The sequence below is a fragment of the Python bivittatus genome, unplaced genomic scaffold, assembly GCF_059951505.1.
Source record: "Python bivittatus isolate LINGU-HERP-01145 unplaced genomic scaffold, Pbiv_v1 ctg000030_np1212, whole genome shotgun sequence".
NCBI lineage: Eukaryota > Metazoa > Chordata > Lepidosauria > Squamata > Pythonidae > Python > Python bivittatus.
The window spans coordinates 137,370-155,962 of NW_028277031.1; the positions used below are offsets into that span (position 1 = coordinate 137,370).

General features: G+C 42.2%; 1 protein-coding gene across 6 annotated transcripts in view; it reads right to left on the reverse strand.

Moving 5' to 3' along the window:
• LOC103067645 (BTB/POZ domain-containing protein KCTD5) overlaps positions 1-18,593 on the reverse strand; it is a 54,593-nt gene that overhangs the window by 21,142 nt on the left and 14,858 nt on the right. For all 6 annotated transcript variants that reach the window (XR_015798110.1, XR_015798108.1, XR_015798111.1 and 3 more), the window contains exon 4: positions 18,241-18,336. Coding sequence is in view for 3 of the 6 variants with exons in the window: in XM_088151863.1 (XP_088007989.1) it covers positions 18,241-18,336 (96 nt within the window). In the remaining 3 variants the exon portion in view is untranslated. The remainder of the gene's footprint in view (positions 1-18,240; positions 18,337-18,593) is intronic.

Here is an 18,593-nt window from a genome sequence, read left to right on the forward strand (position 1 = left end):
TAAACAGAAACAAGATCACAAGACAGAATGTATCAGAATCTTAAACATGATACCACCAACATGTGGGCTCCCTGTTACAGGGGATTCCCAGGCCTGTTGAAAAAACCACTATATTGGCTGGATGCTGCAGTGTAGCACTTTAGGTCAGGGTTGGCAACCTTCTTCCACCTAGGGGCCGGAGACCATGTGTTAGCCCCACTAGGTAGACCAGACCAGAAAATCAACTCCACAGGTTAAAACTACTTTGACTGAGATTGGCCTTGACAATCAGAGCCTTGCCAGTCTGATTGTGCTGGACCTTCTCCTTCTTACACTTCAGTGAATTAGGAAGGCATCTGCCAGAACTGCTTCTGAATGTTATCTGATTTCTCTGGAGATAAATAAATAAAAAAGTTTCAGCCCATTTTGCCTAGGTAAAGGTTCCTTCATATTTCTGTCAAGGTCATCTTCCTCACTCTCTACACCATGTCTGTTAGCAGATGGCAGGCCCTCTCTCCCTCTTTCTTGGCCCAATAACTTGGCAGTTGGGAGGACTGTTCAGGGCGAAGCATAGAGATGTGTTTCTTTATTAGAGGAAAGAAAGGGGGCACAGCCAAAGGGGAAAACAAGGAGATGCTCCGCAGAGTCTGGAGGGAGGAGGAAAAGACCTTAGTAACCAAAGGGTGGGTGGATATGGTATTTCTTTTTGAGACCAAAGACTGAATGATTTTGGGTGGCGGGCCACAGGTCTTTCTTTCTTTCACCCATTTATATGGCTGCCAATTTGGGTAGCTAACATCAGGTTTAAAATAACCACAAAATTAAAAAAAAAAAAAAATTAAGCACCTGAGGCCAACCATAATCAATTTCATCTTATCCCTGGCCCATGGTCTCCTTATAGGTTGCTGTCCATGCGCAGCGTCCCCTGCATTTTTCACATGCCTGGTGGGTTGCTTTTCCAGGGTCAGCCACCCTTAATGCAGGATAGCAGCAAGAGTCATCACTGCACAGGTACCCCATTTTCCTGGCTGAGAGAGAGACCAACTAGCTCTTGCCCTCCCTCTAAAAATGAGGGAACTATGGATGGACAGAAGACCTACATCTACACTGAGAAATAACTAGTTACCCAGCACTTCAATGCAGTGAAGAGGAAGCTGCTCTCACAACTTGAGATAAACCAACTACACATTACTTCCCAGGTTCAAGAAGACCCAGAAGAACAATTGGATGTGCAGCCAATACCTGAAGCTGGAACGTCACTGCCACCGCCTCCATTACAGAGCACAGCTGCTGAGCATAAGATCATGGATAAACTAGCTACAATCAACCCTCAAGACCGATTACCAAGGCTCAGTGGAGAAGTACCATTGCATTGTATGTATGTATGTATGTATGTATTTATTTGCCACCCATTTCCCTCAGAGGGTGACTCTGGGCAGCTCACAATTAAAATCCAAAACAGTAAAAACAATAAAAATATAAATATCCATACTAAAATTAGCTGATAACAATTCTATATAAAAAGACTATATAGACTATATAAAAAGACTATATAGCATGCTAGAAGATACCAATACAGCCCTCACGACAATCCATACTACCACCATAACTCAAGCTAGTGAACTGGTATACGCTACAGCCACTGTAATCCCAGAGAAGTTTAGCTACACAATCAAGAAGAACAGCAGTATATACCTCTCCTGGAAAATGAGGTTGGAGGCTAAGATTAAGGCAACTTGGAGAGACATTAGTGAGATAGTAGAACTAGAAAATGCTGTGGAGATTAAGGATAAGACTCAGCTACTGAAAAAATACAAGGGCCTGACTCCATCTGAAGCCCTAGAGGCTGCTAAACAAAAGCTCACAGCAGTGGCTGCCAGACTAAGGAGATGCACTAGAGAAGCAGAGGCCAAGAAGATAATTGCCCTGTTCTCCAAAGAACCATCGAAGGTGTACTCTTAACTACAGTGCAATAACACAATTATAGCACAGCCACCATAGCAGAATCTGAACAGTACTGGAAGAACATAGGAGAGAAAGAGAAAACACATAACACCAGTGCAAAGTGGCTACAGGACCTGAAAGCAGACCAGAGCAATCTCTCAGAACAGGAACCAGTCACCATCACAGTAGCAGACATCTAACAGAGGGCCAAGAACATAAAGAGCTGGAGAGCACCCGGCCCACACAAGAATCACACCTATTGACTAAAGAAACTAATACCAGTACATGAACGGCTAGCAGCACAAATGAACCAGCTGCTAGCAGCAGGCTCCCACCCAGACTGGCTAGTACAAGGAAGGACAGTGCTGCTCGTGAAAGACCCCCACAAGGGAACAGCACCATCCAACTATCGGCCAATAACCTGTCTCTCCACAACATGGAAAGTCCTATCAGGCAGCATAGCTGCCAACTATAGGACCATATGGGCCAGTATATGAATACAGCTCAGAAAGGCAATGGGAACAACACCAGAGGCTCAAAACACCAATTGCTCATAAACAGAGGAGTTGCCCAAGACTCAAAGTCTAGACAGACCTTGAGCACAATTTGATCACAGCCTGGATTGACTACAGGAAAGCCTATGACTCAATGCCACACACATGGATCTGTGAATGTCTGGTGCTATACAAAGTCAACAGGACACTAAGGAGCTTCCTCAAGAACTCAGTAGGACTGTGGAACACAACACTGGAAGTCAACTCAAGATAGCTCGCACAAGTGGCCATCAAGTGTGGCCAAGGTGATGCACAATCCCTCCTGCTGTTCTGCATAGGCTTAAACCCCCTCAGCCAGACAATTACGAGGACTGGATACAGGTACAAGTTCAGGAGTGGAATCACCATCAGCCACCTCCACTACATGGATGACATCAAGATGTATGGTAAGAGTGAATGAGACTGTAAGACTCAGTTCCCAGTGAAAGCAACTCTCTTTGAAACAAATGCAGGTTCAAAGGAAAGTTCATTTATTGGAAAGTAGTGAACAGTTCTAGAAGCATAGCTGGAACTGAGTCCTGCGCACACCAAAACTTAGTTTTACCTTACCCCCATTTCACCCCCCCCCCTTCTGTCTCTGAATCTCTCTTGCGCGTGTCGAAGATTGTCTCCGGTTCTCAGGTTGGTACGACCTTGGGCATTCCTGAGAGCCAGATAATAGTCCATCTGTGCCTAATGGTTAACCTTCCAACCTTCCCTCCCTTCCTCCTTTTCACTGTAATGGCAGAAACGAAGCAAGTGAACTAGCAGTGCAAGTGACTGATTGTGAGGATTCTGACATGCCACCCCTCTGGGGAAAAAAAAAAAAAACAGTTTCGGACTTTATGGAAGGAGACCTGTACAGGAATTAGATAGGGTAGTAAAACATATGTTCATTTTTACAACATGAATTCATTATTTTGGCTTGTCAGGGTACTTCTTGTAGAAGTCCTTAATCAACTGTGGTGCCCACACGTTTTTTCACTACCCACTCACATTGCGACTTGGGAAAATGCCTCCATTGAATGATGAATTGTACTTCTCTGTGTTTTCTGGCATCTAAAATCTCTTTTACTTCAAAGTGCTGCTCACCCTCAATCATTACAGGGTCTTGTGGTGGTTGTGTAACATGCCACTCTGGTGATTCTTTGTAAGGTTTTAAGAGGAATGGAATACTGGGTGAATCCTCTTAAGATTCTTAGGCAACTATAGTTGAACTGTAACAGGGTTAATTAGTCTCTATTGTAAAAAGTCCCACAAACTTGGGTCCCAATTTCTTCCATGGTTGTAGTCTTCTGAGGTACTTAGTTGATAAATACACTTCGTCTCCCACTTTCTATTCCTTTTCAAGGGACTGCTTGCTATCTGCGTGTTTTTTGTAATCCTCCCTCGCATCTTGCAATGCTGCTTTAATTACCAGCCAAGTATCTGTCATTTGTCTGATCCATTCATCTACTGAGGCCACTTGAGTGGATTCCTGGGGGAGTTCTGGGATAGCCACAAAATCCCGCCCAGTAGCCACTTTGAATGGGGTAAACCCAGTACTCTGATGCACAGCATTGTTATAAGCAGGGCTATGGAGTCGGAGTCGGAGTCGAGGAGTCGGAGTCGGAGGAAATTTTGGGTACCTGGAGTCAGAGTCGGAGTCGCCAAACAATGCACCGACTCCGACTCCTACTAAATTTAGATTGGAATTAAAAAAAAAGCAAGTTTAAATGTCCCAATTCACAAAAAGTTATAATTAATGACTTCTCTACCGTAAGAATAAAGACCAATGCATGCAGTGCCTCACGTAACCGAAAAGCGAACATGTTAAGTGACCGTGAAGAAGCATGCTTTTCATGTGCTTCACTATATGACACGCAACGCACAATTAGGAGCGGCAATACTTATACTTTCCATAGTGTTGTGTTCTGCTGTTACAGGGAACGCAGCGCCCATTGGTAACCTAGCCTCTCACTGATAAGGGATTAAGTAAATATGTTTTTTGCAGGACTAGAGAGACTTGTATAAGTGAAGGGAATGGAAGGTCAATAGTTCAAGACTGAAGCTGTAAACCATTGGAAAAACTGTTGTCATTCAGCTAAGGCTATAAAAACTTGTAAACTCCGATTGTTAGCTTAAACTTTAAACATGACTATGGGATTCTACTAGGGAAATCATGTTTTATAATAAATGCCCCTTCCTGGATCCTCCCACTGCCCTATCTTCAGCAGCAGATCAGCACACAAAAAGGAGAAGGCAGCAGCTTCTGCCCAACTACCTCTCTGCTAGAAGAGCTTAGAAGAACTTGGTGGAACAGCTTCTTGGATTCAACTGTAAGTGTTTATATTTATTTTAAAACCTGCATGCCTGCTTGTCTGTATGGGGGAAGACATGTGTATATGGTTCTGGAAGAAATTGCATAGCTGTCCCTGCTTGTCTGTATGAGGAAGACATGTGTACAAATTTCTGGAAGAAACTGTCTATCCTAGGTTTGTAAGTGTGGTGCAGGAATGTATGAATGTTTATGTATAGTACAGATTGATTATATGCTCTGAGTACTAAAATGTAGGCTCTGTGTTGTGTGTGTGTGTACAGTACATGTCTGTGCATGTTTTTCTGTATAGGACAAATCATGTCTAGGTTTAGTTCTGGGATATATAGCTTATTTGTTTGTATAAAGCCATGTATGTACAACTTACAAGACTGTGTATGTTGATATTAAAAATCTAATTATATGCCAGTTAGTATAACATATTTTATATTTTAGAAAAAGAGGCATCCTAAAAAATGGCAAAAAAACTACCAACACCAAACACGACAAAGTCTACTGTTTATAAGCACTTTGCATTTTCAAATGATGGAAAACATTACGTGTGCCAATGTATTAGAAAAGATGATGGTGAAAAACAATGTGATGCAAAAATTAGCAGTTTCAGTGGGCCTGATAAAAATGCACCTACAAGAGCATCAAATTTGAAAAGACACTTACAGCGTTTTCACCCCAAAGTGTTAGAAGCCGTGAATGAGAAAGATAGCGATGAAAACATTGCATCTACTTCTGTGACAAAAAACGTTCAGAAATCTTCTGGAGAACAATCACAAGTAAAAAAAATTCTTTATATCTGACAAAGTTACCATAAGGATGACACCAGAAAATTCAAACACCACATTATTGAAATGGTAGTAAAGAATAGTGTACCACTATCCTTCTTTTCACATACAGCCTTTTTAGGCCTAAATGGAGAAATGGCAAAAAAACTTGGTGTTTCTCTGGAAAGAGAAAGTATAAGGAAACTTATAATTGAGGAGGCCAAATGTAAAAAGGAAGAACTACAGAAAGTTCTGAAAGGGCGTTTTGTCTTCCTTAAAATGGATGCATGCACACGTCACAGAGTCAATTATTTCGCTATTAATGTTAGATTTGTGGATGAAAATAACAAAACAATAACACGGACCCTCGGATTAAAGGACACTCAGGCACATCACACCAGTGATTACCTTCAGAAGTTAGTGGACGGTGTTCTAGAAGATTTTGAAATTAAAAAGGAACAGATTTTATGTGTTGTGACAGATAACGCTTCTAACATGTTGAGCACAATTGAGAAGATGAACGCAGATGAAGAAGGTAACAAACAGATATTAGAGTTAGAGGAAGGCAGCTCTGCAAGTATTGGAGAAAGTTTAGAAACTAAAGAGAATGCTGACATTTTTTTAGACAACTTTGTTGAAGAAGCATTGAAGCTTGCTACTATTCATCATATGCGATGTACTGTTCATACACTGCAACTTGCCATAAGAGATGGATTAAAAGATCGCCATGCAGCTACACTAACTGGCAAATTACGGCAAGTAACTGTTGCAGCCAGGGCACCTAAAACAGATGCAATTTTGAAAAGACGTGCAGGAAAAGGAGCCATTTTGGATCAACCAACTCGCTGAGGAAGCACTTATTTAATGGTGAAGCGTTTGCTTGAACTTAAAGACTTTATAGAAGAAATGGACAATGAAAACCTTGCATTAACAGAAAGCCAGTGGACACAAACAAAAGAGCTGGAGAACCTTCTTTCTCACCCCTTCACTGTCACCAAAAGGTTGCAATGTGACGATCTAACCCCGGGTAAATTCCTCTTGGAATGGAAGAGCCTGTTATATCGCCTGAACAAAAATGGAGGGTTAATAGCTAAGGGCATTGCATCTTCAATGATAAAAAGAGAGAGTCTTTTGCTGGAAAATGAAATCTTGTTAGCGGCTATTTATGTCGACCCAATGAGCTGACTTTTGTTGAACAGTGAACAGACTGCTACTGGGAAAAAGGCCCTCTATGATGTAGCAGTTCGCATGAAAGGATTAGGACCTGAAATACCTCCACAGGATGAAGTTCTTTTAAGCAATAGTGATAACTCAGGATCATCTTCTTCAAATGAAGAATTAGACTTTGATTCCTTCTTAGACAAAATGGAAGCTGCTAAAGGAAAGCGAAGTCGCATAAGCGTTACAGAACCAGTAAATGTCCAAATAGAAAAATTCCAACAGGAGTTTTATAAAGCACTAAAAGAAGTTGAAAAGTATGATCGCTCATCAAAACTTACTGTTGAAGAAGCCATCCTTGTTTATCCAGAGATTGTTAGTGATGTGGCCAGAATAGTTACTGCAATGCCACCCACCCAAGTCAGCGTCGAAAGATTATTTTCAGCCCTAAAAATAATAAAGTCTGACTTAAGAGCCTCTATGAAAGAGGACCTGGCAGAGGCAATTCTCTTCCTTAGAACTCTACATTGAATTGATTTGCATTTGCTAAGCCTATAACTACATTTCAAGATTAATATAAACCATTTCTAGGTTTTACAAATTTTGTTTTTGGTTCATATAGATAAGCTTTGTTTTTGTTCTAAAACAACCAAATAATGTGGTTTGTATGTTTGAACTAATAAATTTACTGTTCCTGATGTTTATGCCTGCTGCTACTATCCAGCCACTTGATTCATTAATAAAAAATAATAATAAAACTTTGTTGTTTTCATTGTGTTTGTCTTTTGCTTAAACTGTTCAATACAGTAGACTGTTGGCTTCCCAGCCAGTAGTCCTGTGGTAATGACATGTATGTTGCCTTTCTTTCCTTCAAGGAATGTATAAAATACATTCACATATTAATAGAGAGGAGTCGGAAGTACAAAAAACTGAGGAGTCGGAGTCGGAGCATTTATCTACCGACTCCACAGCCCTGGTTATAAGCCACTTCACCAAATGGCAGGAGTTCTGCCCAATTGTCCTGCTGATAAAGCATCGTAAATACTGTTCTAATAGAGAGTTCAAACGTTTGGAAGCACCTTCTGTCTGGGGGTGGTTACTTAAACTCAGGGCTTGACTTGACCCAATTAGCTTTACGAATGCCTTCCAGAACCTGGAAGTGAATTAGACCCCACGATTGCTAATGATCTGGTCAAGGGCCCCATGTAGTCTATAGATATGCTGTATAAACATTTTAGCCAACTTCCCTGCAGTTGGAATGGTTGCACGTGCCACAAAACGGGCTACTTTTGAAAACAAGTCAGTTACTACCCAGATCATGGTTTTCTTCTTACTTTCAGGTAGTTCAACAATAAAATCCATAGCAATTTGTTTCCAAGGTTTCTCAGGGCTCGCTACTGGTTATAAAAGACCCATTAGTTTCTCCCCCTTGTCTTTTTGCCCTAACACACGTTGGGCAACTGGCTACATATTCTGCTATGTCTTTCCTCATAGATGGCCACCAGAACTGCCTTCGTAGGAAGTGTAAAGTCTTCACAAACCCAAAATGGCCTGTTTTACTGTCATGACCTTGTTCTAGGACCATTTTCCTGGACTCAGTTGGGACATACAACTTTCCACCTACCCACCACGCTCCATCTTTGTCAAAGATTCTTTATTCTTCTGGAACCATACATCCATTTGTAATTTACAGTTTAACTCATTCAGCAAATTGTAAGAGTTGCCACATTCAGTGCCGAATGAAACTCTCGCGAAACACAGGTTCAGTCAAAGAAGTTTACTCAGGTGTAATGCAGGTGGTTACAAACAAAGCCAGGGTTGGCTTGGTGCAGTTACATACAGCGGTCTTATAGGGTTCCCTCCTTGACCTGGAGTTACCCCTTTTCCCGCCCTTCTCCCAGTTGCCTGGGTTACTGGTTTGCCCGCGATGTTCTCCCCCTCGCCCAAATGACAGATTCAGCCTTGTTTCTTTGTCTCCCTGATTACTGTCCTTTGCTTGTGGGGTTGTTGAGATCGCTGGGCTTTTCTTCTGCAGGCTAAGCTGGGGCTTCTTAATTGCTTGTCAATTGCTGCGCTTCCGAGCCGTTGCGATTTGCGTTGCCTGGGGTGCTTAAGGGAAGCCGGCTTTGTTACAAAGTATCCGCTCTTGCCCTGAGTCAGTTGCTGCCACCTGCCGGCAATTGACTTGCGGTTTGCCCTACTTCCTCTTTTCTGCTGCCTGCGCCTGAGGCGGTGAAATTGACTAGGGGCAGTGAAACTGAACAGTGGCGTTGGCCATGCCGTGCCGGCTGAATCTGACACAAATCTCCGTCTGGTTTGCACTCCCACTGTTTACCTTGAGCTCTGGTAACAGCTACCATTCCTGTCTGGGGACATGGACCAATGGCGGTGACTACTTCTCTCTGGCTGTGGTGCTGTGGTAACCTGGAAAGTGCATCAGCCAGGAAGTTCTTTCCCCCTGGTATATATTTCAAAGTAAAATTGAACCGACTGAAAAACTGAGCCCATCTGACTTGCTTTGGTGATAATTTCCTTGGAGAATTTAAAGCCACTAAATTTTTATGATCAGTCCAGACTTCAAAAGGAGATGACCCTTCCAACAAATGCCTCCAAGTCATTAGTGCCCACGACAAAAGCTTCCTTTTCCCACACTAACCAGTTTGTCTCAGTATCAGTAAATGTTCAAGAAATGTAGGCACAAGGATGCAACACCCCATTTTCAGTCTTTTGTAGTAAAACAGCCCCTATAGTCACATCTGATGCATCTGCTTGGATGATAAAAGGTTTCTCACGGTCGGGGTGTTTTAAGATTGGTTCTGCAGTAAACAGTCTCTTTAATTGCTCAAATGCTGACTGGCATTCTTCTGTCCAATTTAAAGGCACCCCTGGTCTTTGGGCTTTCGCCTTATCATTCTTCCCTTTTGCTTTTAACAGGTCAGTGAGAGGGAGGGTGACTTGAGCAAAGTTTGGAATGAACTGGCAGTAGAAATTTGCAAACCCCAGGAAACTCTGTAGCTGCCTGGAAGTTTTTGGTGCCTTCCATCCAACTACATCACACACTTTACCCGGATCCATCTCAATCCCTCTACTGGATATCCGATATCCGAGATAATCAATTTGATTCTTGTGAAATTCACATTTGGAAAGTTTTGCATATAACTGGGTGTTTAACAATTTCTTTAGTACTTTCCTCACCAATTTTAGATGCTCTTCCATCATTTCTGTGTAAATTAGAATATCATCCAGATATACTAACACTCCCCTGTATAAAAGTTCATGTGGCACCTCATTTATCAATTGCATGAATACACCAGGGGCTCCCAATAACCCGAATGGCATTACCAGATATTGAAAGCAACCAAGGGGGCAGCTGAACGCTGTCTTCCATTCATCTCCCCTTCTAATCTGCACTCTGAAATACGCCTCCCTCAAATCCAACTTGGTAAAAATCTTCCCAGGTGGGCTAACAAGTCCTTCATCAAAGGGAGGGGGTATTTATTTTCCTTACAGATAGCATTTACACCCCGATACTCTGTGCACAGTCTTAATGAACCATCTTTCTTTTCTCTAAAGAGGACAGGCACTGCCAATGGTGATTTTGCAGGTTGTATAAATCCCCTTCTTAGGTTTTTATCAATGAATTCTCTCAGTGCTCCCTATTCCTTAGGGGTCATAGAATACAATTTCAGTTTTGGAAATTTTGCCCTGGGTTCAATTTCAATTGTACAGTCTGTTGTTCGGTGAGGGGGGAGCTGATCCGACTCCAGTTTACTAAACACCTTTTAAGTCTCTATACTGTTCTGGGATTGTGCAGGTATCTTTGGTGTCACTCCGTCTGGGAAACTCCACACTCACTGCCACTCGTACCGACCTTGGTATGTCGCTAATTCCCTCCGGGACTTTGTAATCACCATCCTGAAATGTCAGGCTCCCCACCTTCCAATCCACCTTGGGATTCCTTTGCTTTAACCAGGACAGACCCAGTACTAGAGCATGGCCAGCAATCGGAGCTACTAGGAACCTTAAGGTTTCTCATTGAGTCCCAATTCTCATATCAATTGCTTCGGTATAGAATTCTACTGGGCCCCCTCCCGCTTGTGATCTGTCCAATGGTGTAAAAACAATAGGGTTTTCTAGCTTCTGCACCCTTAGTCTAAGTCCAGTCACAGTGACTGGGTTAATTAAGCAACATGTACACCCAGAGTCTATTAACACAGTCAAATCTGCTCTGTAGTTGGTCTTTAATGCCCTCAGTCTCATCCCAACCGTCATGGGATTGCAAGCCCCACTCACCATTAAGTCTTCACGCCCCAAATCAACCGCCTGCTTTTGGGCGTGTTTTAAACCAGGCAGCTGGAGTTTCCCGCCAGCTAATGCTTATCCTCAGAGAAGTCTCCCTCCACCATCAATGGGACTTGAGACTGCTCCTCCACTCCCGAAGCAACTGTTCCTCTTCCTTTTGGCTTGGGACATTTCGATGGTGTCCATGGCTGCTTGCTTCTTGGTGTGGTTGGCAGGAGTTGGTTTTGAGGGCAATTCACAGCATAATGCCCCTCTTTTCCATACTTGAAACAAGAGCGCTTCCCCTCTCTTTGATTTTGGCTGCCTTCTTTTTGTCTCCAGCTTGATCTTCTCGTTATTGGCCCTGATGAATGGGGAGGGGGGATCGGGTGCTCATGCGTTTTCTTTTTATAGACATCCAATCAGTCTCCACTGTCCCTGCAAGGCTGATCCACTCCTTCAGGGTTTTGGGATTGCCCCTGGCTAGTGAGTGCTCCAAAAGTCAGGTTGTAACCCCTCCCAAAAACACTGGATCTTAAGTGCTTCAGGCCAGTTTCGGAGTTTCCCGGCTAGCCGCCTGAATTCCAATGCGTAATCTGATACTGTTCGATACCTTGTTTAACTTGCTTGATGCTCGCCTTTGCCCTTATGGCAGCAAAAGGATCCTTGAAGCACTCGCGCAGAGCACTCATGAAATTGTTAAAGTTTGTTAGTTCAGCCACTTTAGCCTCATGCATCTCCATCACCCATTCTGCTGCCTGGTCTTATGACACATAAGCCACTCTCTCCACATCATTTTGAAATAGGGGGCCACATCTCTCCATGCACATTCTCACTGTGTCAGAAAGCATGCCAGCTGACTTGGGTTCCCCCCAAATTTCATCTTCAGCCCTCACTGCCATAACGGGTTTCCTTCCTCTTGGTTGCTCCTGTCTGGGGCCATCATCTCTTCCCCTCCACTGGGTGCTGATTCCTCACCTACCTCCTCACTGTCTCCAGAAGTCGTTTCGGAATCCCTGGATTGGCAGTCTTGGTCTCGGCTGCCCAGTACTTTCCCTAGCATCCTTTTCAATGACTTCAGTTCATCCATCATGGAATCAAACTTGGCTTCCACTTTATCCATACGAACCCCCAATACGGCAACTTCGGGCTCCAGCTCTCTCTTTCCCTTCGGATCTTGAGCCTCCCCTACTACATCGCCAATTCCCACTGACCACTTCGGCTTAGGGGTCTTTTCAAAGGACGAGGCAACATCCAATTCTTACAATGTCCCAGATTCTTGGGATCGAGTCCACCGCCTGTCCAACCACCACTCGGTAATTTCATCTGCCATCTCTAGTTCACGCAAATCCAACAGATTTTCCTCAGTGAACTTTCTTTCCAGGCAAAATCCAAAAAGGTCAGTTCCACCTATATGTAAGAACCGCAGTACTCAGTTCCACGGACAGTGGAACACAGCACTGGAAGTCAACTCAAGACAGCTCACACAAGTGGCCATCAAGTGTAGCATATACCAAGGTGATGCACTATCCCTCCTGCTGTTTTGCATAGGCTTAAACCCCCTCAGCCAGACAATCACAAGGACTGGATACAGGTACAAGTTCAGGAGTGGAATCACCATCAGCCACCTCCACTACATGGATGACATCAATATGTATGGTAAGAGTGAATGAGACTGTAAGAGTTCCCAGTGAAAGCAACTCTCTTTGAAACAAATGCAGGTTCAAAGGAAAGTTCATTTATTGGAAAGTAGTGAACAGCTCTAGAAACATAGCTGGAACTGAGTCCTACGCACACCAAAACTTAGTTTTACCTCACTCCCATTTCACCCCCCCTTCTGTCTCTGAATCTCTCTTGCGTGTGTTGAGGATTGTCTCTGGTTCTCAGGTTGGTACGACCTTGGGCATTCCTGAGAGCCAGATAATAGTCCATCTGTGGCTAATGGTTAACCTTCCAACCTTCCCTCCCTTCCTCCCCTTCACTGTAATGGTAGAAACGAAGCAAGTGAACTAGCAGTGCAAGTGATTGATTGTGAGGATTCTGACAGAGACGTTAACTCGCTGATCTACCTGACACGGATCTACAATGAGAAAACTGGGATGTCATTTGGACTGGAGAAGTGTGGATGCATGGTAGTAAAGAGAGAGAAGATAGCTAAGACTGATGGGGCAGAACTACCAGAGGGCCACATAGCAGACATACAGACCAGCTACAAGTACCTTGGTATCTCACAGTCACATGGGAACCATGATGAGGAGGCAAGGAAGACAGCAACAGCCAAGAACCACGAAAGGATAAGACAGGTCCTGAAGAGCCAGCCCAATAGGAGGAACAAGATCCACGCCATCAACACATACGCCCTGTCAGTCATCAGATACCCTGCTGGTATAATGAGCTGGCCAAAGGAAGACATGGAGACTGCTGATATGAGGACCCGGAAGCTCCTCACAATGTACAGAGGTTTCCACCCAAGTCCAACACCAGATGGTACACCAGCTGGAAAGAGGGTGGGCAGGGTCTGCTGAATGTCAAAGCCGCTGTTCTGGATGAAACCCAGAGCATCCAGGAGTACATCAATAAGATGGCACCCAAAGATGAGCTGCTGAGAGAATGCCTGAGGCAGCAGCAGACATGGGAGGAAGTTCAAGCAAAGGAAGTTACATGGCAAGACAAGCCCCTCTCTGGGATGTACCACTGACAGATAGCTGAGGTGGCTGACTTTGGGAAATCCTACCAGTGGCTGGAAAGGGCTGAACTAAAAGATAGCACTGAGGCACTGATCATAGCAGCACAAGAACAGGCACTAAGCACCAGATCCATAGAAGCAGGGGTCTACCACACTAGACAGGACCCAAGGTGGAGATTGTGCAGAGGCCTCAGAGACAGTCCAACACATAGTGGCAGGGTGTAAGGTGCAGGCAGGAACAGCATATACTGAACAGCACAACCAAGTAGCTGGCATTGTCTACAGGAACACCTGCACAGCGTATGGGCTAGATCCTCCCAAGTCCAGATGGGAGATTCCACAGAAGGTCATGGAGAATAACAGGGCTAAGATCCTGTGGGATTTCGAGATCCAGATGGACAGGCAGGTACTGGCCAGTCAACCAGACACTGTGGTAGTAGACAAGGACCAGAAGACAGCAGTAGTGATAGATGTAGCAATGCCAAGTGACAACAGCATCAGGAAAGAGGAGTATGAGAAGCTGGAGAAGTACCAGGGCCTAAAGGAGGAACTACAGAGGATGTGGAAAGTAAAGGCCAAAGTGGTCCCAATGGTGGTAGGAGCACTGTGGGGCTCTCCCTAAGCTGGGAGACTGGCTCCAATAGATCCCAGGAACAACATCAGAGCTCTCTGTCCAGAAGAGAACAGTGCTAGGAACAGCTAAGATACTGAGCAGAACCCTCAAATTCCCAGGCCTCTGGTAGAGGACCCAAGATTGAAGAAGACATATACCACCCATAGGGGTAAGAGGAGATTTTATATGTAAGTATGTATGTATGTATGTATGTATGTATGTATGTATAGATAGATAGATAGATAGATAGATAGATGATAAAAAGAAATATCTGCTTATAGATATTCAAATATATAGTGAGCTTGAGAAATCTTTTGTATGCTAAAAAAGAGTTTCAAGAGGTTTCTAAAGGAGAAGAAACAAAATTATGCAATAAAGTCCTTGGGCTAAACTTTAGCAAGTGGTAACAAACCAAAATGACTGCCTGTTCTGGCACCTCATTTCCTTATCTTCAGCAAAATACAACTGATCTAACAACAATCATTTAATCTCTGCTGATTCCTGGGATGGACATTTCTGCCATTTATTCAATCTCTCTCTAGGTGGAGATCCCTAAATTTTGCTACCAGACCCTTCCTGAATGGCTCCCAGTCTCACATACAGAAGTTCAAAAATAAATTTCTCAACTGAAAAATAGCAAATCCCTCAGCAAAGACAGTTATACCGGAATTCCCAAAATCCAGTCCCACCTTCTAGATATCTGTGCTAGCCCCTCTCTTCATTGCCATAAATAAGTCTTTCCAGATTTCAAAAGAGGTCTTAATTCCATCATTTTTGCCATATACAAAACAGGAACAAGTCTGATCTCATAAACTATCACCCTCTCAGCCTCTTATCTGTAATCAGTAACTTATACGTCAGGTTTTTATATTATAAATTTTTTTGATTGGATCCTTTGCAAGGCAGGCAGGGTTTAGACCAAGTCATTTAACACAGACGAATGCACAATATTATATCATCCTAGCCGAGAAATACTGTAGTCTTCCGAAAGACCCCCTTCACAGACCTAAAGGCAGCCTTTGCCTCAATACCACATGAGAGACTTTCCAGAAAATTAGTCACATTGATTGATCATTGCCTTCTTAAATTGATAATATCACTGTATTCAAATACCACCATGCCAGTTAAGTTTGTAAAAGAGATCTAACAAAACCCTAATCCTATCCTAAATGGTGCAAAACAAGACTGCATTCTAGCCCTATTATTGTTTAACTTATATATTCTTTTTATAAGAGCCCCAAAAGCATGCTTTGCAATGATTAAATATGCATGCCAACAAGTAACAACCACGTACCAGCAGCCATCAAATGACTGCATAGTGTTTTAATGTTGTATGGTTCTTATCTTACTTGTTTCCAGTAAAATGAGGGATTGGTCAAAAGGAACCTGAAAAAAATCAAGGTGACTAAATTTTCTAGAACACTGAGGGATTACTAAAAAAACAACAACCATAAATCCAGCTAGAATACATACTGCAAGTCAGGAAAGTGACCACTGGTTTCAAGAGATCATCAGAGTGATTATCAAGAAATATAAAGGAAACTGTTTGAAAAAGAATGCTTCATTCAGAAATAAGACAAACTTGTAGAAAAGAAACGAGACAAAAAGCTACCAAAAATAAAAAGAGCAGCAACGTTAAGTTCAAAGATAACGTTTTCTTAAGATGCATCATAAACAGGAAGTAGAATGATCTGAAGTATGGTCTGAAAACTGGAAACATATACTGATTAAAAGAGTTGACGTTTTAGGCTGTACCGAGAAACTGAAAATGTAAAAATCATCAGAGGTAAATAGTATCTATCCAGGGGTTTTTCAAATAGCTCAAATGTCAAAACATGCAGGAAATATGTAACATTTCAGAAAACCAGGGATATGTAATATTTCCCTAAAATCAGCTTACTAAAGAACTGAAAAGTGGGTCATCTAAAGCTAATTTAATGTCTATTCCAGATAAATTGATGAAAAAAATTAAATATGAAATTATCCAACATATAGACGGATGGCTTAAACAAAGAGGAGCTCTCCAAGCACAATTCAGTAAAAGCAAAAAAATCCAAACTTCGCATGGATATGAATGAGGTTTGAACAGGCAATGATTGTGGGATTGTGATAGGCTATTTAATGAAAGCACTGATCCAATATGTTCTGAAGAAATCTGTTTTTAGTTTAAATAATCAGGAAAGGAACTTAAAATAAAACTGCCAGGAATACATGCAGACTACACCATGAATATTATATATAGCTCTAGAAAGTTCGTCTGAAAATAGGAGGAATGTTGCATTAAAAATCACCCCGAATGATCAAGAGCTGAAGCTATTCCCCATGAAGGAAGGCTGTAACATTAGCAGTTCTTTAGGGTAAGAAAAAAGGCAAATAAAGGAAGACATGATACTTCCTGTGAAAAAAAAAGAACTTTTCTCCTCTTCCATGAGAAATTCAACCAACATGTCATCCAACAAATGGTGCAAAATTCTGAACACTTCTGAATTATTTCACACAGCACAGAATTAAACTATAGAATTTGCTATACAACACAGAATGATATCCCCAACTTGACATTCATGATCTACTTGTGGATCTCTAGCTGCTTAATAGTAATACTGAACTATAATGTAACGGGATGGTGAACTATATATGAAAGCTTTGGAATCTATTTATCAGGAATTATTGTTGTATCGAGCATGAGGGTGGCTAAAGAATCATGCTGAGAAACTGGAAATGTGATATTCCAGGTGTCAAGGAACGGTAGTTGGAAATGTATACTCTAACTCTTTTGGAACAGGCAACATTTTCTGCTAATGAAAGGATGTAGCAATATGTGTTACTATATCACAGATTTTGTGATAATAATATTTTGTACTGATCATATTACAGGAATGTATTCATTAGTAAACCAGTGACTATTGATAGGTATAAAATATAAGGTAGATTTTTTCCTCTCTTTTCTTTCTTAGTTTGTATTTTTAGCTTGTTTGGAGTCTCTTGTCTAATCTTTAAAAGTTTTTTTTTTAAGTTTAAAGATTTTGTTAATTGCATATGTATAAATTTTTTAGAAAAAAACTTAAAAAATACCACCAGACTATACAGGTCAACTTCAACAGTTTGTATGTCATCCACATCCTCATTGTCCACCTTCCAGGGACCACATGCTTATGACTTAACTCTCCCCCAGAAAGCTCTGGCTTTCCATCCAAATATATATCCTAGATTTAGAGATATGCTTGTTACTCTAGTAGTAACAGCAGGAACTACCAACCATTAGAGTAGTAGCACCAAATGAACATTTAAGTGATAAGCATTGTAAACAACGGCTGCAGTTTGAAAGGGAAGTTATAAGAAATTTGTCAATTGAGCAGCTGTTTTCACTGCCACAAGCTGAGGCAGGTCTAACATTCCCTGAGGATTCCTCTGCAACTGGCCCAAGAGCTCTCAACTGTGTACAAAAACAAGATGTGGCGTGAGCAGAAGGTGGCCTACATTCCGAAAATGAACTAGAGATTAATCAGGTGAGAGAAAAGCAGAGGACAACGACTTCATGGATTGTCTCAGACAAAAGTTCACCAGCTGGTCTAGTTAAGGCACCACTACCTGACTTCTGTCCCTACCTCATTCTCAATATAGGAATAAAAATATTGGCTTTCCTTCAAAGGCAGGAGTAAGGATGACTGAAAGAGCAGATTTCAAGTCTTTCCCACTGAAGCAGACTAAACAAACTGCCATATTAATATCAGATACTTATTAATTGATATTACTTAATACCATAGATATTTATTAAATTTATATGCCACCATCTCCCCCAGAGAATATCCCATTACTTCGATGGGATACTAATACTATTAATATATATTTGGTATTGATAATAATGTAATGTTATAATATTGTAGTACCTTATACCAATGCAATAAAACCTCTCCCTCTCTCAACTGTGTCTCCTGCAGCATCTGCAATGAAGCCACATCTCATTAAGTTACCTGTTCAAATTTCCAGCCATCAGACATGGTTGAGACCATCTGAGTCAACTCCTCTTCCTGGCACTGTAGCACTCTGTAAACATGCTTGACTGGCACCTGTGACAGAGAACAAGGCAGGTGGAACAAATGCAGGAAAATGACAGCCCATCAGAATGCCTTCAAAATGAGCTCTCCTGACTCCCTCCCCCTGCCAGGTCATGGCTACTGCTCCCCTCTTGGTACTGGCCGCACAGACTGTCCAAGGGACATAAGCAAGAAAGGAGAAATGCTGCTAGAGCTGGAAAGGGTTACATTCCCTTTCCACACTGGAAATCTTATATCTTGAAATAGCCACAAACCAAATGCCACTTACT